The sequence below is a fragment of the Arachis ipaensis genome, chromosome B5, assembly GCF_059453495.1.
Source record: "Arachis ipaensis isolate K30076 ecotype BB chromosome B5, ASM5945349v1, whole genome shotgun sequence".
Lineage (NCBI taxonomy): Eukaryota > Viridiplantae > Streptophyta > Magnoliopsida > Fabales > Fabaceae > Arachis > Arachis ipaensis.
Window position 1 is genome coordinate 93,745,838 of NC_142440.1, and position 25,253 is coordinate 93,771,090.

Genomic DNA, 25,253 nt, shown 5'->3' on the forward strand with positions numbered 1-25,253 from the left:
CACAAAAATTTATGTTTTCACATTTAAGCTCAATTCAGAAACAAAACACAAAAGTATGCTATTTTAGTGAATAAGTGTAGGTTTATTTGATGAAATCCATCTAATCCAAGCAAAAAATTGTCATCAAATATGAACTCATCAATGTTGCTTCCATGAATTCCTACTAAACGAAATTTCTCTAATTCAGATAGTAGTGAATCAATCTCCACCTTCAAATTAGATCTGTTTTCTTGCTGCCATATGACAAGCTTATTCCGACAACGCTTTATTTTTTGAGCTAGCATATACATGGCTGAACCATCAATCTGTTCGTGTCAGACTGATAAACCACTATTTTATGGTTTATATTGTGCTAAATTGAGTGGTTTTTCATCCATTATTCTCACGCTTATTCATAGAAATCGCATGTTTTACGTTTTCCTTCCTGATTTTGTGCTATGATTGAAAACATGCTTCTTTGGCCTTTAAATTGCTAATTATTAATCCTCTCTTATTACCATTCGATGCCTTGATATGTGTGTTAAGTGTTTTCAGAGTTTATAGGGTAGGAATGGCTCAGAAGATGGAAAGGAAGCATACAAAAGTGGAAGGAATACAAGAAGTTGAAGGAACTGCAAAGATGTCAGCCTTACCCTCTCGCACTAAAACTGTCATAACTTGAGCTATAGAGATCCAAACGACGCGGTTTCATTTGCGTTGGAAAGCTAACGTCCGGGGCTTCGACTTGATATATAATATACCATAGTTGCCCTGACGCTAGGCAACGCGAACGCGTGCTCCACGCGGACGCGTCGCAGTAACGAAAATCAACGTGGCAGATTTCTTCTCCAGCGATTTCTGGGCTGTTTTTGACCCAGTTTGCGGCCTAGAAAACACATATTAGAGGCTATAAAGTGGGAGAATCCATTCATTCATGAACAAGCCTTCCAATTATTCACTTTTCATAATTTAGATGTAGTTTTTAGAGAGAGAGGTTCTCTCCTCTCTCTTAGGTTTTAGGATTAGGATTCCTCTTAAAGGATTTAGGATTTCAACTCTCTATCAGGTTCAATATTCCTTTTACTTTATATTTCTCTTTTACTTTCAGATACTTCAATGCTTTTCTTTAATTACTTATGTTGCCAAATTGGCTTATGAACTCTTTATGTTTAGATTGATTTTCTCTTATTAATGCAATTGAGGTATTTCAGATTTATGATTCTTATTTAGCCTTTTTATATTCTTGGCTTTAATTGATTAACTGGAGGCTCTTGAGTTATCAAACTTATCGTGATTGATTGTTATGTCTGCTAATTGACTTGAATTCTACTAACTCTAGTCTTTCCTTAGGAGTTGGCTAGGACTTGGGAAATCTAACTAATTAGTTCACTTGACTTTCCCTTGCTTTCGTAAAGGTTAACTAAGTGGGATTAACTTCAATTCTCATAAGAATAACTAGGATAGGACTTCCGAATTTTCATAGATTGCCAAGAATTTTATTAGACATTAATTTATTAATTTCTGCAATTTATTTTCCTTGTTCAAACCTTTCAAAACCCAAAACATTGTTTTCCATAACTAATAATAAGAACACCTCCCTGCAATTCCTTGAGAAGACGACCTGAGGTTTGAATACTTCGGTTTATAAATTTTATTGGATTTGTTACTTGTGACAACCAAAACATTTGTAAGAAAGGATGATTGCTTGGTTTAGAAACTATATTTGCAACGGGAATTTATTCTGAATTCTAAACTGTCAATCTTCCGTTCTTCAAAATGGCGCCGTTCTTCAAAATTTTTATTTTAAAATTTTTATCTTATCTTATCTTAGTTTTAAATTTCAAAATTCAAATCCTTTTCAAAAATTATATCTTTTTTTTAAATCTTATCTTATCTTATTTCAAATTTCAAAATTTCAAAATTTAATTTTCAAATTCAAAATTTATATTTCAATAACCTTTTTAATTTAAATTTGTTTTTATTTTCGTTTTTAATTTTTATTTGCTATTATGAGTTCTCACCCCCATCGCTTTAAGTTTGGTTCCAATGTTGTTGTAAGGAATGGAAACTATAATGAAAATAGGCATCAAGGTTGGAAGAATCAAAGATGGGAGGAGCCACAAGGATTTGATCAACCCTCTTGGCAACAACCCCCTCCATTTCACTATAACCAACAACCATTCTGTGATGTATACCAAAATGATGACTATGGTGGACCCCTTGTAGTTACCAACAAGCCCCGCCATATGCTTATGAACCATCTCCTCAACACAACTTTGAACCACCATACTCACAAGCCCCTTACCACCATTCACCTCCATATGACCCTAACCCGTATCCACCATACCAACCACCTTATGAGCCAAATGAACCATACACAGAACCACCCCCATTCCAACACAACTACTCTCATGGACCACCACCTCAATATACACCATCTCCTTATCGTTATCAAGATGAACCACCTTCCTACCATGAACCCTTTCTCCCAACAAATGAACCCTCCTATCCACCCCAAACCTCCATGGAGAAAGCACTTACCGATCTAAACTCTACTATACAAGCTCTCATCGCCCAAATCGGACCACCAAATACCTTCAACAATCAACCCTCAAGCTCTAGTGCACTTCCTTTTCAACCACAAAATGATCTCTCCATCCCATCACCACCATCCACAGAAGAGCACCCACATCCATCAATCCAAGAGCAACATGATCCTAATGATGCTATTGACATGGAACAAGAGAGAAGGGATCATCTTCGCGAATCCATACTTCATAAGGAGCTAGATGAGGCCCTAAAGGTGAAGGTAGTAAAGACCCTTGAAGTCGAAGGAGTGGTTGAAGAATTAGTGAAGGAAGACATCAAGGAGGAGTCTGATTTTGTCTTAGAGCAAAAAGAGGCCCAAAATGTGGAGATAGGAGAGACCCTTGAAGATGAAAGAATAGTTGAAAGGAGTTGTCATGGAAGAAAAATCATCAAAGATGAGTACGATTTTATATTAAAACTACTGGACAAAGCAGTAATTATTGAAGAGGAAGAAGTGGTTGCAGACTTAGGAGATGCTAAACCTCCATGGAAAAGTCAGGTTATAGAGCCTCCTTCCAAGGCGATTGAAATTGATGCTGAGGAGGGTGTACAACCTCCAAGGCATATCATAGTTGAAGACTTGGAAGAGGTTGGTCAAGAGATGGAGATTAAAGAAAAAGAAGCACAGCCTCCCATGCCCTTGGTAAGCAATGAAGAAGAGATTGAATTGGAAGAAAGCTACCAGGAAGAAGAGGTTGATATTGAAGAAACTTGCAAAGAGGTGGAAGTTGTCAGAGAAGATCACAAGGGAGTGGAGCTTGCAAATTCGTTAGAAATACCTCTCCCAAGGCCATTACCGTCCAACACAACATTCAAGTGGGTAAAATTCTTATCCTTGACCTTTACTTTCCCACTTGAATATGGGCTACTAGAGACAGATGGTCAGCTTAGAGCTCTTTGTGGCATTAAGAGTAAGAGGAAGATGGTCAGTGGTAAGAATTGTCCTGCAAGGTTCATTATGGTTGGAAGCTTTAAGTTTAAACACAAAGGTTGGTGTAGAGCTCAATTGAATGGGTCTGAGAAGTTGTTTGGACGCTTCAGTGAGAATTCTAAAACTGAATCACCCGAATGGAATCATGATAATCAACTTGAAGACGGGTGTAGAAACAAGATTTGGGATCCAGGAATATATGAGGATCAACTTTGGGAGCTCAAAGCTTGTGAAGAACCCCATCAAAGCTTGAGGAATTTACTTAGTATTGATAGAGCTTATTGGAAGTCCAAGCATTGGTGGAAATTTCAAGACGAGTTCAAGCACAAGCCGCCATGACAAGGAGCTCACCAAATGTCCAACTTAAGGACTTTAACTAAAAGTGCTAGGTGGGAGACAACCCACCATGGTATGATCGTTCCTTTTCAATTTTAGTTTTATTTCGTTTTGTTTGTTTTTAAGTTTTATTTTATTCCATTTTATTGAACCTGGAATTATTCATAACATCCATATCAGTACTGCATTTGCATCTACATATTGCATAAAAAAACAAAAAAAAAAGCACGCACACGATGCGGTGCATTAGGAAGAAAAGAAAAGTAAACAGAGAGTCACGCGAGAGCGTGGCTAGAGGCATGCCTTTGGCACAAATTGATCCACACGACCGCGTCATATGGAAAATGCCTCCCATGCGTCCGCGTCACCCACGCGAACGCGTGGCCCTGTAAAATCGACGTAAACGGGTGTTTGGCAGCAAGTTAAGCTGGAATGGGACTGGAACGGTGCTAGAAGCGCAAGCCTTACCACGCGAACGCGTGCCCCACGCATCCGCGTCGTTTTGCAAATATGGCCATCCACGCGATCGCGTCACCCACGCGAACGCGTCACCCAGATTTTTGACAAAATGCATTTAAAACAGAGAGTTGCGCGAACGCGAGGCTGCACTCGCGCCAATCGCACAAATCAGGCCACGCGACGCGTCTGCGTCGCCTGCGTCGCACAACTTATCCAAATCAGCGCCAAAAATCTTATCTTTTCTTCCCCAATCCTAATTTTTCCTCCCTCCTTTCTTACTTCTTCTTCCCTTCTTTTCCTTCTCATTCTTCTTATCTTTCATTTTATTTTACTTAATTTATTTGCATATTTCATTCATTGCATCTTAATTTTGTGCATATTTTTTTTTCTAAATTAATTATTTTTCCTTTGGTGTTAAAATTTTCTTTTTTAACTGTTGCATCTTCTCTTGAATTATTTTGGGTGCTTAGTGAGTTATGTTATTCTGGTTAGGTAATATTATTTAAATCAATGCCAATCTTTTATACATGTATTACTTTTGCATTGACATGAAATTATATTATCTTTCCTTACCCACTCTCTTCTCCATTGTTGCAAATTTTTGCACTCTTGATTTGCCATGTACTTCTACTATTTTTTCACTTGCATGTTGTAGCTACCATGTAATTGAGACCCTTATTATCTGGCATTAACACTCATATTTCATTTATTTTCTTATCTTTATTTCTGGGTTACTTTTCTTCCCTTTTCCTTTCAAGATGGCCACCCGGAAGGGAACCGAAAGACGTTTACATGGGAGACAGGCAAGTCAATCTGCACAATCTATAGAGAATGGCATCAGTTGGAGCAGCCTGTCCACTTGTACATCTTAGCATGCACCGAGGACGGTGCAACCTTTAAGTGTGGGGAGGTCGATACCGATCTCCATGGGTTAGTTATTCTCTTCTCAACACCAATGTCTTATTTTCTTCATTAGTTCATTGTTGCATTGCATAATAGATTGCATGTGTAGTTGATTGTTTGCATTTAAGTACTACTTGGTTGAAAAATAATAAGTTTCTTTTTAAGACCCTATTTTTGAAAAATTTTACTAATTTAAATTAAAAAAATTAAAATTTTCTATTTGTTAAATTTGTTTGAAGTTGTATTTGGAACATGGTTTTTGAGCCAAAGAACACACAACCTGTGAGATTTTGAGCTTATTTATATTGTTACATTATTTAACCATAAATTTTTAATTCTTGTGTGTTTTCTTCTCTATAACTGCAATCTATATTTTGTTTCATTCTATATGTTCACTATTTAGTGTATTTACATGCTTGCATATGATTGAGGCCATTACTTGTTTTTGCTCACTTATCCCAAATAAGCCTACCCTTTTATGTCACCCTTGTTAGCCACTTTGAACTTTTTAACCCCCTTCTATTTCATAACCATATTACTAGCCTTAAGCAGAAAAACAAAATAAAAATCCCAAGTTGAATCATTGGTTAGCTTAAGATAGATATTGTGTAAAATTTAAGAATGGAGAATTTTATGGGAACATAGGATGATAGAAAAAAAAAAGGGGGAATTAAATTGAATAAGTTATTTGAAAATTTGGGAAGCATGCTCATGTGAAATCAAATAATTAAATTACCATGTGCATTGAAAAAAAAAAATATTAAGTAATTAAATAAGGGGATACAAAAAAAGAAAAAAAAAAAAAAAAATATATATATATATATATATATATATATATATATATATATATATATATATATATATATATATATATATTACCCCAAATTCAAAATAAAAAGAATCAATGCACATGGGACAAAATTCAAAAATAAGTTTGATACATGAGCATGTAATACAAAAGTGGAAAAAATTTGGATAGTTAGATAAAGCATTTTAAATTATATAAAGTATGTATATGTTAGGTGAGATCTTAGACTAATCAAGGATTCACTTTGTTAGCTCACTTAGTATATATATATATATATATATATATATATATATATATATATATATATATATATATATATATATATATATATATATATATATATATATATATATATTTATAAACCTGAAAAGACCTCATGATGTTTGCATTGGTATACTAAATATTTGTTGATTGGTTAGATGAAGAACAAGGTTGGGAAAGCATGACTAGGGAAGAGTAGAGTGATTGACCCTAGACACTTGAGAGATTAGAGTGATATACACTACCAGTGAGGGTTCAATGCTTGATTCTATGTTCCCTGCTTTCATGAGCTATCTTCTTACAAGTTTACTTGTCTTTTATTGTATAATTTGAAAAATTTGTTTACTTTTAACCAAGTAGGAAAAAAGTGTAACAACCCTAGTTTTTGAAAATCAAATGATTAGTATTTGTGATTTATTTTAAGAAAATTATTTCACTAATGATAATTAAATAGAGTTTCATGATAATTGGAGTTTAAATTAATTAGAATTTTTATATAATCTTTATTAGATATTTGATATAATTGAAATTATAATGTTAGTAATTGAAAAATAAGAAAGAATTGTATAATTTAATTTAAATAAATTCTATTTTGAATGAATTACGTTATTAATTTGAACTCATAGGAATTAATTTACTAGAAATGATTAGATTGATATTTATAAATATTTTAAGTTTAAGTCAATTAATATTTATGTACAATTTTATTGTAATTAATTATTTTATAAATTAAAATTAAAGTTTCGGAGATAGAAAAATAATAGAGATTTATATGATTTAACCTAGAAAATTGATATTTGAATTTAAATTGTACTTTACAAAATATAATTAACTTGTTCATTTTATAATTTAAATAAGAAATAATTAATTGAACTTAGCAATATGATGATAAATAATGTTCCTAAATATTTTTAATAGAGTATATTTGATTTTAAAATTACTCTACCCTCTAATTTTATCAAAATATCTATTCATAACTATCCATTATTCTTTTATAAAATCCTAATTTTTAACCCTAATTCCCAAATCAAACTCAGAAACCTAATTTCCCAAATTGAAAACCCTAACCCTAACTCCCTCACCACACTCAGCCGCACCCCCATTTCTCCCCTTCCTTTCCTATACATAAAAAAAAATCACACACACAGAGAGGAGACCGGAGGAAGAGATAGCGCCGGCAGAAGGGAAGAAGAGCGTCGCCGGCCTGGTACCACCGTCGCCGTCGAGCTGCTGCGCAGCGTCGTCGCGTCTGCTGCAAGCTCGCCTTGCCATCGCCGCCGCTGGAGCAAGGTCACGTCGCCGTTAGTTCTGAAGTCGCTGAGGAGCCGAACGCCGTCGAAGTTGCACCATCGCGTCACCGTCGCTGTGACTCCGCCAAATTCGTCACACCCAGCTATGTTTTGCTTGCCGTCGTGCCATCCACGCGCGTCGAGAAGGAAGAGAGAAACAGAGGAGAGTGGCGTCGCGCCTTGCTGCCATCCCGTCGCCTGAGAAGAACCACGAAGAGGAGAGAGAGCGCGCGCGAAGGGAAACGCCACCACGAAGCCATCGCCGCTGTTGTCATGCTCCACCGCTGCTATGTCTCACCAAGCCGTCACTGTTGTGCTTCCTGGTCACCGTCGAAGGAAGCCGCCGCCGCCATCGATTTGGAGTTGCTGCAATTGGAGCCACTAGCGGAGGTGAGTTGCTACTGCCCTGTTGCCATTCTAATCATATTTAACGTCCACTGTCTTGAGCTGTTTCTGCCTTGAGTTCATCGAATCCGGATTTCCTTGTACTACTGCAACTGTCACTACTGCTGTGGGAACCAACTTTGCTGTTTGGCCGCTGCCGAGGCTTTCCACCATCACTGGAGCTGCTCAAAACCACCATGGTTGCTACCCAGGAAACAAAGTGGGTGCTGGAAATTGTTACTGAAGCTGCCCAAGAACACTGTGTTTGCTGCCAAGGGGACAAAACGGATGCCAGAGCCTGATAGAGTGCCGCTACCGTTGATCGGAGATGCTAAAATTGCCGCTGCTGCTGGTGGTTTCGAAATACTTGTTGTGGCATTTAGACTCTGCAATTTCGACTTTGAGGTAGGGGATTTTATTTGAAATTAACAGTTTTTAACTTATGAATGCCAATGAGGTTTAGTGAGTAATTGCAAATAATTCATAAACATGATTAATTGATAGGAATAAGCTTAATTTGAGGTTGTGAAATTCGGATTAAGTTTGGTATTGAGATGATTTTCTAGTATTATAATTAATTTATTCATTTTAGAATTGTGGCTGTGAATGTCAGTAGGTGTTCTTGTTGGAGTGATTATTCTGATTTATTATTAGAATTGAATGTGGCTGTGATTACGCTGAATTGTAATTGGAATTAGATGCGGTTGTGAGATGTGACTGAGTTATTGATTCTGCGATGAATTGGTTGAGATTCTGATTTTGAGTGAATTATTGTCTTGTTTGATGTTGAATTGGATATTTGATGTATGGGAATGGCTGTGAAGTTTACTTGTGACTAGTGGAGTTTAGTTTTGGTGGTTACTGAAGGATTGGAACTTAAGGGATTAAACTGTTTTGAGAACCTGTGATTTTCTAAAATGATAAAGTAAACTTTAAGAGTATATAAATAATTCTGTGATGGCTGGACTAATTTTCTGTGTCATGATTTATTGATCCTGGCTATGGTTGTGAATTGTGACTGCTTTTGAGGTTGTTATGACAATGATCAGTGTTTTGATTACTTTACTAAATTCTGATTAGTTGGGCTAGCTGGGCTAGCTATGAGTACATTATGTTTGTGCTTTGATTATAGTAATATGTGAATTGAGGATTGCTTGGTGAATGCTTGCTGGAGATTCTGATCTTGCTTGTAAGCAATACATTGGGTGTTGAAGTAATTTTTGATAAAATAGGTTTGAAGTTGTAGTTTGTAAAGAGATTGTAAATCGATTGTTAAATTAATTTCTTAAAATCTAAATTATAAACTGATGCAGTTGTTATTAAAAGTATAAAGATAATTTGTAATAATTGAAAACTATATGAAGTTGACTTTTAGGGTGAACATAATAGTTGATTATAGGAGAACCAAGATTTTGTGAATAATACATATTTTTGTATTTTGGTGTCAATGTTACTAAAATTCTGGTTAAGTGGGGCGATAATGTGTTTGGATATTTGGGAATGAGGAACTATTAGTCTTTTGGTTAACTTAATTTATGAATTGATGAGTTTGAAGTTGGATTGATGGATTATATGAGAATAGCGAATTATGGATTTACTGATTGATTGAGAACCTTTATTGGATACCTGTTGAGAAAGGTTGATGAGATGTTGAGAAAGAGGGAACCCGTAAAGGTGGCTAAGTCCGAATTTTAGGGGAGGTGCTGCCGAAATTTTGAAAAATTTGAAGATTTATTTGAGAGGTTATTTTAGAAGATTTAGATTTGGAAAATGATATTATTCAAGTTTTATTCAGTGAAGAAAAGAATTGTTCTATTTTAATTTCGATTTACTAAAGAAAGGTTTATGTTTCAAAATTAAATTATTTAGGAAAGAAACTATATTTCAAGATTGATTTAATATGAAAAGAAGTTATGTTTTGAGATTTATTCAATATGAGAAAAGTTATGCTTGGGGTTTGAAATAAAGGATTACTTTTTAGAAGTTTAATGAATATATAATATTTGAACTAAAGAGAGATGGTTTTTGAGTCTTTAGGAAGTTAGTAAACTTGAAAAAGAGTTTTATTTGGTTACTTTTAGTAAGAGGGTGATGTTTTGAAAAGTATTTAGCGAATTTAAAATAAATGATTTTCTCGAGTCTTTTGAAAGAAAATTAAACTAGAAAATAGTTTTAAAATTGGTTCGAGTTAAGAGGTTGCAAAAGAGGAAGTCGTGAAGTTTGTATAACATGATTGAATAAAGAAAGAGAGAGATATTGTACAAGAATATGTAACTAGAAACGAATAATGAGAATAATAACTTATGATGATAATTACACTGATTCTTTTGAGGAAAGGTATTCAGTTTATGAAATTGTTGGCAAGGATGTGGGTTTTGTCTCGCTTGCGTATTTATGATTATAAAAGAGAATAAAAAGCAGAGGACCTGTTGAAAGGTCATTTGTTGCTTGAGGCAACCCAAGAGATGTGTTTATTCATTTGTTGCGTTAAGGCAACTCCAGATATACTTGTATGATCATCTGCTGCAGTGAGGCAGTCAGATAGATAATGGTGTGATCACTGAGAACGCTTTCCTACGGTACAAATCCATATTTTATTTCTGTAAGGCAGAGGGGTTATTTCCTGCTACAGAAGTACCGTGACCACCTGTTCCATTTCTGTAGTGGCAGAGGGGTTATTTCCTGTATACAGAAGGTGTGTCGACATACATCCCTGCAGTGGCAGATGTGTTATTTCCTGCATGCAGTGGACCCTGTGGTGGCAGAGGGGTTATTTCCTGTACACAGGGGTATAGCCAATAGGAAAGCCTTATCCAAACAGAGGTTGCCGGATAACGTCGGGAGCGGGTTAGTAACCGACATATGAGCTCATTACCTGCACTAGGGCTAGACATGCATCATCTTTATTTGCGCATCTGCATTTGATTGTGTTTGCTTGTTTTATTTCTTTGTAATTTGTGTTGCTTGTTTTGTTTCTTGTGATTATGCTGTTTGTCTTAGTTACTTGCTTGTGTGTTTGATTAGATATTTTTGTTGATGCTGTGAACTTAGTAAAGTATTGAGGAATGGTATTTGTGAAATGAGGTTTGGGTATATTATTTATGTTGCTGATTTACTTAGTTACTGTGATGATTGAGGAATGCTATTTGTAGCTGATGAATTGCTAATGCGGTTGAGACTTTATGTAAGTAATATGATTTAAAGAAAGGAATTTAAACTGTTTCAAGTAAGTCTTAAGAAATTTTTGAAAAGGTTTGATAAAGAAAACTACATTGGAAACTTGAGTTAATTATTTGCATGTAAATCATTATTTTTACGACATTCCCATTCCCTACTGAGAACGTGTGGTTTGTTCTCACCCCAAAATCTTCCCCCTTTCAGTGACACAGGTACGAAGATTCAGTTTGAAGCTGCGGGCGATTCTAGAATTTATTTATGAGTTAAGTTTATGACTTGAGATTCTTTCATAGAATTCCCTCGCCCTTACTGCTTAAGGTTTTTATTTTATGCAGAGGGATAGGAGTTGTACCTGAATTTTATTTAAATTCTCTTGTATAATGTTTATTATTACTAATAAGTATCTGATTATTATTGCTTGTTGATTCTTTGACATGATTTTAATAAACAAAAACAAAAATTTTTGGTATTTTTACTAAAATTGAATCGCGATATCGAACTAAAGGCTTAATAGTAAATAGTTAATAAGGAAAACAGGTCAGTAACGCCTTACTTTTGGTACGATCATGACGTATTGGAAGTTGGGTCGTTACAAAAAGTATTTTGCATGTAGTTACATTCATATAGATAGGTTGCATTTCATACATTCTATCATTCCTCTTCGTCTTTATAGCTTATCTTGAGCTTAGTATGAGGACATGCTAATGTTTAAGTGTGGGGAGGTTGATAAACCACTATTTTATGATTTATATTGTGCTAAATTGAGGGGTTTTTCATCCATTATTCTCACGTTTATTCATAGAAATCGCATGTTTTACGTTTCCCTTTCTGATTTTGTGCTATGATTGAAAACATGCTTCTTTGGCCTTTAAATTGCTAATTATTAATCCTCTCTTATTATCATTCGATGCCTTGATATGTGTGTTAAGTGTTTTCAGAGTTTATAGGGTAGGAATGGCTCAGAAGATGGAAAGGAAATATACAAAAGTGGAAGGAATACAAGAAGTTGAAGGAACTGCAAAGATGTCAGCCTTACCCTCTCGCACTAAAACTGTCATAACTTGAGCTATAGAGATCCAAACGACGCGGTTTCATTTGCGTTGGAAAGCTAACGTCCGGGTCTTCGACTTGATATATAATATACCATAGTTGCCTTGAGGCTAGGCAACGCGAACGCGTGCTCTACGCGGCCGCGTCGCAGTAACGAAAATCAACGCGGCAGATTTCTTCTCCAGCGATTTCTGGGCTGTTTTTGACCCAGTTTGCGGCCTAGAAAACACATATTAGAGGCTATAAAGTGGGAGAATCCATTCATTCATGAACAAGCCTTCCAATTATTCACTTTTCATAATTTAGATGTAGTTTTTAGAGAGAGAGGTTCTCTCCTCTCTCTTAGGTTTTAGGATTAGGATTCCTCTTAAAAGATTTAGGATTTCAACTCTCTATCAGGTTCAATATTCCTTTTACTTTATATTTCTCTTTTACTTTCAGATACTTCAATGCTCTTTAATTACTTATGTTGCCAAATTGGCTTATGAACTCTTTATGTTTAGATTGATTTTCTCTTATTAATGCAATTGAGGTATTTCAGATTTATGATTCTTATTTAGCCTTTTTATATTCTTGGCTTTAATTGATTAACTGGAGGCTCTTGAGTTATCAAACTTATCGTGATTGATTGTTATGTCTGCTAATTAACTTGAATTCCACTAACTCTAGTCTTTCCTTAGGAGTTGGCTAGGACTTGGAAAATCTAACTAATTAGTTCACTTGGCTTTCCCTTACTTTCGTAAAGGTTAACTAAGTGGGATTAACTTCAATTCTCATAAGAATAACTAGGATAGGACTTCCGAATTTTCATATCTTGCCAAGAATTTTATTAGCCATTAATTTATTAATTCCTGCAATTTATTTTCCTTATTCAAACCTTTCAAAACCCAAAACACTGTTTTCCATAACTAATAATAAGAACACCTCCCTGCAATTCCTTGAAAAGACGACCCGAAGTTTGAATACTTCGGTTTATAAATTTTATTGGGTTTGTTACTTATGACAACCAAAACGATTGTAAGAAAGGATGATTGCTTGGTTTAGAAACTATACTTGCAACAGGAATTTATTCTTAATTCTAAACCGTCAATCTTCCGTTCTTCACAGACCTCTCTAACAATCTTCCTTATTTTATCATTGGAACACCATCTTTCTTGGAATTTAAATCACCGTTTAGATCTCTCAGTTCTCGGATTAGAGTCTAAGAGAAAGAGGGAAATGATCCGACCCTGATTCTCTGTCTAAGAACTGATGCATTAAGATAGAGTTGCTGCCAATCAACTCCTACCAGAAATCGGTCCAGTCTCTCCTGTATCAACTCATCACCATACCGCCTATTCGACCAAGTGACTGGTCTTCCGACCATACCAATATCAATCAGGAAATTATCATCAATAAAAATACTAAAAGTTTCAATAGAAGAAGGAGATTTAACACCCCCACCTGCTTTCTCCAATTGATTAGAAATGGCATTAAAATCACTCATTAACACAACCTTACCATGGAACTATTGGGTGACTGAAGTTAATTCAGCAAACTGAGCCATTCTGTGTTGATCATTTGAACTGAGAATAACACCTAGAACACCATAGGGATCATTAGAATCAGTTGTCAAAACTGATGCCGCAATGAAGAATCTACCATGATGTAAAATCTGGACAGTGCAACCATCCCTCCATGCCATTGCCAAACCCCCAGATAATCCATCCGGATCCACAATAAACCATTCCTTGAAACCACAAGATCTTAGTTTTTCTTCAACTTGTCGAGACAGATTTTTTGTTTCACAGATAAAACCAACCTCGGGAGAGTAAGATTTACAAATCCCTTTAAGATTGTGGATTGTCAGGGGTCTCCCCAAACCCTGACAATTCCACGAGAGCAGTTTCATATTCCATTGGGTGCCACTTGAAGGCTGGCACCCTCTACCGTCATAGCATCAGAGATAATATCATTGAGACAAATTTTCTTTGAAATATCTTCCGTAACATGACCTCCACTCCTCCATTTGAAACCTATCACGGACTTTCTGGCAAGTTGTTTCAGGTTTGGTTTTTTATTCTCCTTTCTAAACTTGGACATGACACTATTATTGTGTTAGGCATTATTTAGGGGATAGGATATCTCCAATAAAGAATTAGAAGAAGAATTAGTATCAGTAGTTGTACCAGTGTTATCTGATTCACCCTCTTTTTTAGCTCTAGAACCCGAATTGGCAACAATTTTTTTATTATTCTGTTTTTTCAGATCATCTTGTACACTCAATTTTGAGAAACTATCAAAAAGCCATGTAGGTGGAGATTTTTTCTTTGGTTGAGCTGGAACAAAACCTTCCCGAGGTTGATTAAGATTAAAGGAAGCTCTCTTTTTAGTTAAACACCTTCCGACCTAATCTACCTTAAGCCATTCATGAACTCTATCTTCCTTGATATTGTTTTGGGTAGAATCATCAATAAAAGATTGGCAGTTCTTAGGTTCATGCCCCAATTTCACACAATAAGTACAGAACACTCCTATACATTCATAGCAAACTCGAATTTCCAGCATTTTCTTATTAGGATCAAGCAATTTCAGTGTATCCCTCACTCTTTTTTTCACCATTCAGTTCCACTTTATCCTTCACTATGCGTGTATCTTTGCCTCTAACTTCAAACAGGGCAACATCTTTAATTTGTCTAAGTCTCCCACTTGGCCAACCTCAAGCATTTTTTGTATTGTTCGGGCGATCCCCAAAATTGTGCCCATACAAGAAAAGAAGATATGTGATTATCCTCCATGTTTACTGATTGCTTCCATCTACGAACGTGAAGGACAAAACTCTTGAATAACAAAGGGAAACCCCTCTCAATTCGAGTCACATCAGAGTCATTCTCAAAGAAAAATTAAAATTGGTTCCTAAATTTTTCTACTACTCTGAATCCTTCTGGTTTATTCCATATTGCATAGAGAGTTCCTTCCATGGTACCTATTGATCCGATCTGAGAAAATTATTCCAGACAGACTCCGTGTACATACTTGAATTCCTTCAGAAACACCTTCATTAGCTAAAACGATCAAATCATCCTCCTGATCACTGTCAATTATATGGGAGTTTTGAGTCTCTAATTTGTTGCTCATGGCGTAGAGAAAATTATAAGGCAGAGTGGATAATTGATGATAGAGTGGAAAAAGAGATATATGAGATGAGTGAATTAGAAAATAGAGTGAATTAGAAGAGAAATCAGCGTAGGAATGAATTAGAAGGGGAAACAAAAATTAGAAAACTAAGTGGGAGTGAATTAGAAACAGAAAAGAAATTAGGAGAAGAAAGTAGAAGAAGATGGAAAAGAAATTAACGAAGAAAGGCTGAAAAAAAAATGAAACCATGGAGACGGCGTAGTGAAATCCTAGCAGAGCGTGGAAAAAACCCAAAGGGGCGCTACGCGTTTGACCACAGCATGTTTAGTTGTTAAAGCTTGATTATTCTTAAAGTAGTAGTGAAGATATATATTTCAGATTTTAATTTTAAATTTTTAATTATTCTATATTTTATTTACGTAGAACCGAATCAACCAATTCAATTAATAACCCATTAGTTGAACTAATAAATCAATAAATCGGTAACTTAATCAATTTGATCACCAATTTAGTTCTGACAACTATGATCAAAACAAATCTTTCATAAATAAACCAATTTATTTTATTTTATTTTGAATAAATTTATCTATATTTTAAATATTCATGAATAAAAAAAATTTATGAATAGAAATGATAATTTACTCAATTTCAATATGAAAGTTTAATTTCTAAATCAAATTAATTTTAATTCCAAGATATTCAAAACGTATTCTTGCAGTAAAAATGATCAAAATCATATCCTTAAAAAGATTAGAAACATCACTAGAAAATGGGTAAAAACCCAAACTAAGCTTAACCGTTGATAAAAAAGAAAAAATAAAATAAAAAAGGCATATTTATCCTTTTTTTTTAACATACATGAAATTCAGGTTTCAAAAAGATCGATAACTGAACAAATTAAAAACCGAAAAAACCAAAAAATGATTTTTTGCAGTTTTCTTTCGGTTTGGTTCAGTTTTCAATTCTGATAGAGAAAATTTTAGCCGAACCGAACCGCACCTATGTTATTAAAAACCCTAATATAAAAGTAGCCTCCCTCCACAATTCCTCCTAAACCAGTCACAGCCACCCACTACCAGGAATCCTAATTCCCTCTAGCCCTTTCTCAGTCTCTCTAACACCGAATCTCAGCTCCGAACCTCCTCCTTTTTCTCCGCCATCGACACTATCGGACAGCACCATTGCGGCGGGGCGACCCTTTCCTCTCTCTCTCTCTCCCTTCCTCGTAGGCTCGTAGCGCTTCTCTCTCTCCCTCATCCTCAACGGCTCCACACACCACCTCTCCAACAGCACGTCGTCTCCTCCACGAACCAACAGCTGCCGTCGTCCTCGACGAACCGCAGCAGCATGCGCCAGACGCAGTCGAAGCCGACGTCTTTCGTCGCCCGTCTCTCGTTTGTCCTTGAAGCCATGTCGCCTGTCCTGTCTCTTCTTCTCCATCATTGAAGCAGTGTTGTCCTTCCATCTGTGGTTTTTGGTTCGTCGCCGCCGTCGTCTTACCATCCTGCACCTCCGTCGTCCTCTGTAATGGAGCCTAAGTCTCAGGTTTGTTTTTTTTTTTTATTATTCTATTTCTTTTTTATTTCTGGTTTAGTCTTCTTATTGATTCTAATTTGTAATGAACACTTTGTTGGCTTGTTCTTGATTCTATGGTTAAATTGTTGATTCTGATTTTATTTTTTAATTCTGAACTTTTTGTTCTGTTTTGATTTAGGATAATTCTAGTTTAGGGTTGATTTTGAACTTTTTATTTATTCAATGTTAATGCAAGAAAGGAAAAAGTGAAAGAGAAAGAGAAAGAATTTGTAAAATTAGTACACCACATGAAAATTTTTAGAATTAATTTGGTTGTATTTCTGATTCAGTTTGAAATTAGTGCACCATTTTTGTAAAATTTTTGAAACTAGTTTTCTTTATTTTCTCAATTCAGTTCATGTCTGATTCTATTGTTTTTGCAAAATTGTTAATGATTTTAATTTGTTGTGCTTCTACTAATAATTTCTGAGTCAAATTAATCATTGTTCCATCTGCTTTGCTTCTGCTATTTTTGCAAAATTGTTAATTATTTTAATTTGTTGTACTACTGCTAATTTGTTAGTAATTTCTGAGTTAGGTTGATTATTGTTGGTGACTTCGTAAAATAGTATGAATGGTTTTTGTTTGAATTAATTAAATAAACAAAACAAACCCAACCAAACCAATTTCGATAAATTTGGTTTGGTTCATATGATCTCGATAAAAAACGAACCAAACCAAACCGCAATTTTAATAATCGATTGAATCGGATAACTTTTTTTTCTAAATAATCGAACCAAACTACACTGCGAACACCCTATCCACAAGGCGCCCAAGTCCCCACAAGCTGCTTTATGACATTTTTAGGTTTAAAACGTCTTTATAAGTCACAATAATGTTAATAACTAGTTAAATTTGGTTCATCCATCATCAAAACATTAAGCACTTATATATCAAGTGATATTAACGTGCAGAATTTCTTTTTCTTTCCTTTTTTTAAAGTCTGGTGCAAACTTACAATTTGAACAGGATGATAGTTGCATCTCATCCTTAAAAAATGGCATTATATATCTTACATATATATTCTTGTCTGTTACCCTATTTATCCTGCAATAAATTTGTGGAAAAGGAATAGAGATTAATAAATACAATTTTAATTATAACAAAAGAAAAAAAAAACAATTTTAAGAAGATTAAAGCAAAGTAGTGAAGGCACTTAACTCAAAGTAGCAAACTACATACCAATACAAATAACCATCTAGTGACAGGAGGTCAACAAAAATTTCTCCTTCATGCGCGAGATGAGCTTGAACTTCTCTTCTGCCTCGACCTGCTCACGAACATCAGTTTTTGATGCCCGATCTGGATGGAACTTAAACAAGGCCCGTTTATATGCTGCCTGCACCTGACATGATCGTCAACCAAGAGGGGTGGGTGAAATATGAAGCACACAGTGGCCACCAGTTGACAAACCCATTATGATAAATAATATGCACTAAACTCATCATTGAGGAGAGGGAACAACATAGAATGTTAACAGATCTAAAGGCATCTCAGACCTCAGATTAATTGCTTGGGAGTAAATGGGGAAATGAAGCCTAAGATACATATACAAATCCAAGTCACTAGCTCCTTACCCGAATGTCCATTCATCTTTCTCATAGTTTTATGCGGAGCTGTCAGTAACTCGATATGAATCAGGTTTACTATATTAGCGTTTACCATATTAGTGTTCATAGGCATAGTTTTATGATTTAACGAATCGGACGGAGTCTTTTAAACCATGTAGTCAATTCCATTTACTAAGAGGAGGCCGAAATGCTGCATTTTATTTTATTTTTTAAATACCAGGCCAAAGAACTGCTAACGGTTTTGTTTTAATAGGATGGAAAGAAACAGAAAACTGTATGCCCAAAAATTAGAGCTTCCTTACAAGCCAAAATATGACTGATTAAGAAATGCAATAATGGAACTGACCAAAAGGTTAAAATCAAGTTTCATTTAAGAGTTATAGGTGAGCGGATGAAATGGAGAGACTTGGAAGTACTTTGTACCATTCACGCTAATACGAAACCTTTACTGCACAAATTTACGATTTAAGAATGGCAAAAATGAGACTAAATATTGGGTATTGACAATGTTCCAGTTAAATGATGGAGAAAAAAAGGTCAGAGATATAAGGTGTTAATTGGATGTGCAAATACACTACACAATTCAAGATTCAGATCGCATTAGCGTGAAAGTTGAAGTAACACCAACTATGTGGAAATTGACTTGGGTATTTAGTTTCATTGAAATCTGTTGTTGACTTTGTATATCACTCCACTTTAAATATATGATTTTATCCTATGGATTTATTGTGGTATTGAAAACTATAAACAATGTTAACAGAAACATTAGTTGCTATCTTAATATCTGATTTTCTAGTTTTACTGGGCAGGCAACCCTCCCAACTTCTAAAAGATCCATTCAGTAAACATTAACATATAGGTTTTAATAAGACCTTATAGATGATTTCAAATATAATATGAATAAAAAAAATTACCAAGATGATCAAGTACATTAATCTTGAAGAATGTATACCAGCAAAATATAACTTGAGCAATTAAAAGAATTGTAGCATAGAATTCAAGCAAGCTGCAGAACCAAAAGCATAAAGTGATAAAGAGAATGATGTATTATTGAAAAGATAAACATACCTCAGTAGGCTTTGGGAAAAAACCAACTCCAACAGCTATTCCTAAGCCACGAAGCAATGATGTCATGTCACTGCATTGCTTCTCCAATTTATTAAGCCTATTCCGTATTTCTACCCGCAGCTGCTCTTTCTTGTTCATAAATTCTTCATCCTGAATTTAGCATTATTGCAGATTGACAGAGAATTAATCAGTTACTGAAAAAGTTCCATGACTAAATCATGCCAATGCTAAGCAAAATACCAATGGTGAAACATTAAAAAATAATTGGTGTAGGAAACACAATAATAAATGTTTAAAACAAAAATCCAACCTTCTTTTGCGTCTCTCTCACTTCTTCAACACGTTCCTTCTGCCTTCTTTGCATGTCCAATATACGCTTAGTTTCAGCCTTCTTTCGCTTGCGCAATCTCTGTGCTTCCTCAGCCTGAGTTTAGGGAATAAATTTAAGTATTCAATTTTATAATTACATTAAGTTGCCCCAGGAATAATGCAATCAGATGATGCATGCAGCATCAGCATAAAAAGCATCTCTAGGGCTGATAATGACAAAATACAAGAAACCATAATACTGATTATAGCTAACAACAGAAGGAAAAGAGAAACATTAACAACATAGTGATACTTTAACAAAAGGATTTACCGTCCACAAATTTTGGTTCCAATTATTACTAGGCTGCACATGATGTGTCCAAAGATATAGGGTCACATGACAAGTGGGCAATGTTTGATAATCCAAAATGCATTGAACAGTAATTTTTCAAATGTGCAGGCATTGTGTTCAGATAGGAATGCCAATCTCATTTACAAAAGCCAATGTAATCATGCTTGCAAACATCCATCCTTAAATGAATCTTATGAGAGCTACTAAAGACCTAACAGCCACTAACAGTGCATTAAAAAGCATCAGCAACACAGCTTCAGGAAAATGCACATGAATCCCTAAGTCCTAAAGCATAGAGCATCGCAATGTTCTAACAGAACAAGTTATAGCTGCACGAAGCATCGTTTTTGGCAAGGGTGAAACATGACAACTCTTCACAAATGCAACCATGGCAAATGGCTATTAAATAAAAAATATCTATAGTCAACATGTGATCTAAGCTATAATAACGACATGAGTTAAGACCATAGCAACAATCTTCTATTCAGAAGCTCAAAAGAACATAAGGAAGGCAATATAAATAATAAGAGAACTATAAAAAATACACTAGTCACTTAAATCTCATAATCTGCGGTATATAAAGATACAGCAGCACATAGTTAGAAAAGGTTACACAACAGTCAACCTCAAGGAGCAAGGAGGTAAAATAAAATAGATAAAAAATCTCTTTTTTGTGTTGAAAGAGAGAGAGAGAAGGGGGGGGGGGTTGTAAGGTTGGATTAACCTTATTAAAAAATCTTGAAACCACTAGAGTACCCAGTAACTAACCAGACACCACAAGGGCATAAAATAAAATTAAAATAACAGCGTTAAACAGTAAACAATAAGGGAAACAATTGACAACTATATCAGAATTGCAATTTAAACACCAATTGACCAGCCCTTACCATAAACCGGTTAAGAGGCCAAGACAGGTAAAGCTGTAAAGTGATCATGAAAGAAAATAGTTACATGATGCCATATGTTTATCACCTGGATTTGCAATTGTCGCTGCCTGGATGCCCATTCCTCTTCAATAGCTTGTTTATACTCATCAGTCTCTTTAAGCTTTTCTCTTTCATTAATTATATCTATCTCATCTGAAGCAGTATGACCATCACATTGAACTTGTAACATAATCTCATCACGGTTATCAGATCTTCCCTCAAAAGAAGTACACTTCAATTTCTCTTCCGATAAATTCTCAGTGTTACTCCTTGATGCAGATCCATTGTTAACTTGAATTTCACATGCTCCTTGGCTAGAGCTCATAAAATTAGACTCTTTACCACCTGATTCTTTCTCAAACATTGAAGCACAAGAAAAATCACCATAGAAATTATCTTCACTTCTGCTCCTTTCTGCATGCTCAGTAGAACTATGAGACAAAGACTGCACTTCCTTGAGAGATTCAAACTTAAAAGATTTAAAACAGTCCTGGGCAACTTGCTGATCAGAACCCTTGAATGGACTTTCTGTCCCAACACTAAAAGGATTGATCCCATCAACTTGACTATCATCCTTATATGAGACAGTAGATTGATTCTCTTTCACATTGTTTTCATTGCTGGGAGCAGAATATTCGGGACTCACTTTGTGTTGTTCATCACTTTTTTCCATTTCAACATTAACATAGAAATTCCTATGGAAGCCAGAAGAACTGGGATGCTCACCATAATATGATTGGTCATTAGAGACATGACGCTTTCTCTTAATCGAAGCCCTTTCCCACTGTTCACAAGCTTCCAAAACTTCACAATCAGAACAATCACTATCAGATGACTCAGTTTCCAACCCATCCAAACCATAACGATTTCTGCCTGGGTTTTCAGACCTATCCAAACCATTATGACTTCTCCCAGTGGCCTTTGCAGAGCATGTTTCCCTACTTCTTTGGGTGCTAGATACAAAGCCATTTTTATATACTTGACTATCATTAATGTTTATGTGTACAGATTTTTGCATAAAGCTTGGCCCAGAAGAACATCGTTTACTTGACGAAGCATCACTATCCAATTCCCCAACACCTTCAACAAATTCATCATCACTTTCATCATCGTCATCAACACTTATAACGCTCTGATGTGTATATGATCTGACTCTACTTGGCGCACTGCCACCGGCACCATGCGATTCTTTATAAACACACTCATCACAGTCATCAATGATTATCACATCATCACCTCGATCACTGTCGGCATCAATGATAACAACGTTTTCTGAACTCCCTTTACCCTGACCAGTTTTGGGTGCTCTCTTCCCAGAGCATGACTGCGGTTGAAAGTTCTCTCGGAAGAATCCTTTTCCTATCATCTATACTTCATAAGCAGGAATCACAAAGAATGATTCAGAAACCAAACAAAAATAAAAGAGCAGGAAATCTATTATCTGCCATACTAAAATCTACATAACAACAACTAACATATATCATGGAAAAAAGATAATAAAAATTCTAGCATGCTGATATTCCACAAAAACCCATCATTTTAGGCGAGCTTATTTAAACTCAACTTGCAGCAATCACAAGCATATTCTTAAAAAAATTCACCATATACATACATTATTTGATTTAACGCGTATTTGAAATACTCTTATCGTCATACCCTACATACAAATCCGTGCCACACGTTTCCAACAAAGAAACGTGTTGATAGCAGAACAACAAAACAAATTCCGGAGTAAATGGGTTCTTAGCACTTCGATTCATAACACAATCAAACGCAAAGTAATGCAAGTTAATAAACATGGAAATTGATTAAGTGAACCATGCAAAATAAATAAATAAACAAATAAATAAGCAAGACCAAACCCTAAGACACGGCGATCAAACCCTAATTTAGCACCAAGAAGCAGAAGAAGCTGAACTTAAAAGCGAAACGCGTTGAAATAAATTGAATCGAAGAAAAAATATAGGATTATGACAAATCACAATTAAAAGGGAAATTTCTTGAGAGAGAACCATACCTCCCATACAAAAGAAGCGACCAGAGGGATCGATAGAGTGAGGATCGGAACCGAATAAGTAGAAGTACGAAGAGCAAAGAGCAAAGAGCAAAGAGCAAAGAGCAAAGATAACCGCGAAAGGGAAAAATAAAAGAAGGGATTCCCAAAACTGAAATTGAAATCGAAAGTTGGTGAAGAATAGTACCCTAGAATTTCAATTTGGGCGGAGAATAAAAAGGAGTGTGTCCAAGGGAGAGAGCAGTTTGGTTGTGTTTTCAAATTGGTCTCTCCGTATTAAAAGTTTTTCTATAGTTCTTTTCTCTGCGCATTTTTTATTTATTTATGATTTTATTCGTATTATATTCTTATTACATAAAGTCATATAAAGTCAATATTGTAAATCATCTATCCCTTGACGTGGGGTGCACGGAGAAATATTTGTCATACGAATTAGAGTTTAATTTTATACATTGATAATATAAGTTATATAACACGTTTTATATAATGTTACAATTATATCTATTTTTTAAATAATTATTTATATAATTAATAAAAAATAATTATTTTTATTAATATAATATTACATAATAAAATATATATAAAATTATTTTACAATCACAATATATTAAAATTAAATTTTAAAATTAAAAAATTTTTATTTTAAGAATCTGTCAAAGTAAATCTAAAAAATATTTTCTGTAGAGAAACAAATTCATTTTGTTATTATTTTACTCAATTTTTTGTATTTTCGATAAGGTGTCGAATCGATCTTGATCTCTGTTCGGAGAGTAGACACGACTCCTCTAAAAAAGAGTGAACTCGACTCAAAAATTATTTAACAATAATGTCGAAGCAAATTACGTCGAAACACTAGTGGCAAATTTATGACAAACAAAGGAAGATGAATAAATAAATGAGTAAAACAAAGCTTTGAATAAATGGAAGTGTAAAACTAGAGTTTCAAGGAGAATAAAATAACGACACAACACATAAAAGAAATGAAAGAAAATGGATTAAAGCTAAAACAAAAAGAAAATAAATTAGAAGATGACTTCTAATACTCACATACACTTGTATTCCATGATCTTCTGCTACGTCACTAAGACTAAACTTTTATGAGTTTGTATGATGATCTAGTATTGTTGATTGAAGTCCCTTTTTCTCTTCTGAATTTCTTTTATTTATAGACTTCAAAGGTGGACTTGCTCCTAAAGAATTGTGACCACTACCTTGGTTTCTCCTTTTTCTCAGACCATGATTGTACTTTGACCCTAAAGAATCTTCATATGATACCCCCCACGTTCTATCTTGTCTTGTCCTTCAAATTCCACGTTCTTGCATCGTGTCTGTATTTAATTACGTGGTGTCGACTCTGACGTTCGACTTACTTTAGACCAACAATCCCTCGACCTCGATCGTCATTCATTTTCGTTTATAATTGAAAAAGGATCTTATAACTGAGTGAATCATTTTAATTGTATTTTGACTTTCTATGAATCGAATTTTTATGGGTCAAAATTTATACCAACAAATTGTAAAACCCTGGAAATTAATAAATAAATAGTCAATAAATAAATAATTATTTAAAGAAATTAAAAAATTAAATTTTATAGTTTAATGAGGTAAAAATAATTAAAATACGAATTTAAATGGGTTAATACTCAAAATGGTCCCTGAAATTTGACTTCCGATGTAATTTAGCCCTTAAACTTTCAATTGACTCAAATTGTACCCTGAAATTTTGACACATGCCTCAATTTGGCCCTTTCGACGTTTTCCGTTACCGGAAAGCAGACATGACAATTTTAAATGACACGTGGCACTGTACGGTTAGATGATGTGGCCAAAATTTTCAAGGCATCAATTTAACCCCTCACAATTTGAATATAAAACCTAACGCAACCCCAATTCCCCCAAATCGTAGTAGTCTCTCCAAGAGTTGGGGAGTAGTAGACAAGGCTTAGGTAGTTCTAGCAGAGCTCGTTCGCATGGTGGCATGGGTGAAGAAAAAGATTTGTATAGAGAATTATATTCATTGATTTTGTTCTCCGTATATGCTTATTGATGAATTATATTCATTGTGGTACTTGCTGTTTTAGATAATGGGAAGAAAAGCTAATCCTGATGCTACTTTTCTTGATATTGATATCGTATTATAAGAAGGAAAAATACG

The 25,253-nt window shown here is 34.9% G+C and overlaps 1 protein-coding gene and 1 long non-coding RNA gene across 4 annotated transcripts; one reads left to right on the forward strand and one right to left on the reverse strand.

Annotated features, from left to right (window-relative positions):
• The first annotated feature begins 7,290 nt into the window (after positions 1-7,290).
• Positions 7,291-12,710, forward strand: LOC107643686 (uncharacterized). Its single transcript, XR_001621004.3, has 2 exons — positions 7,291-8,344; positions 11,321-12,710. It is a non-coding gene; the product is annotated as an uncharacterized LOC107643686 (long non-coding RNA).
• Positions 12,711-17,712: 5,002 nt separating this feature from the next.
• Positions 17,713-23,429, reverse strand: LOC107643685 (Chaperone DnaJ-domain superfamily protein). 3 transcript variants are annotated; one of them, XM_016347404.3, is made up of 6 exons: positions 23,102-23,429; positions 21,131-22,450; positions 19,808-19,921; positions 19,498-19,647; positions 18,041-18,203; positions 17,713-17,905 (listed from the first exon to the last, which is right to left on the reverse strand). In XM_016347404.3, the coding sequence occupies exons 2-5, from the start codon at positions 22,448-22,450 to the stop codon at positions 18,057-18,059; spliced, it is 1,731 nt and encodes a 576-aa protein (XP_016202890.1). In that variant the 5' UTR covers positions 23,102-23,429; the 3' UTR covers positions 17,713-17,905; positions 18,041-18,056. The 3 variants fall into 3 exon arrangements, with proteins under 3 accessions (XP_016202890.1, XP_088344037.1, XP_088344038.1); XM_088487911.1 differs by having other exon boundaries at positions 18,020-18,203; XM_088487912.1 differs by having other exon boundaries at positions 21,131-22,455.
• Between the last annotated feature and the right edge of the window lie 1,824 nt (positions 23,430-25,253).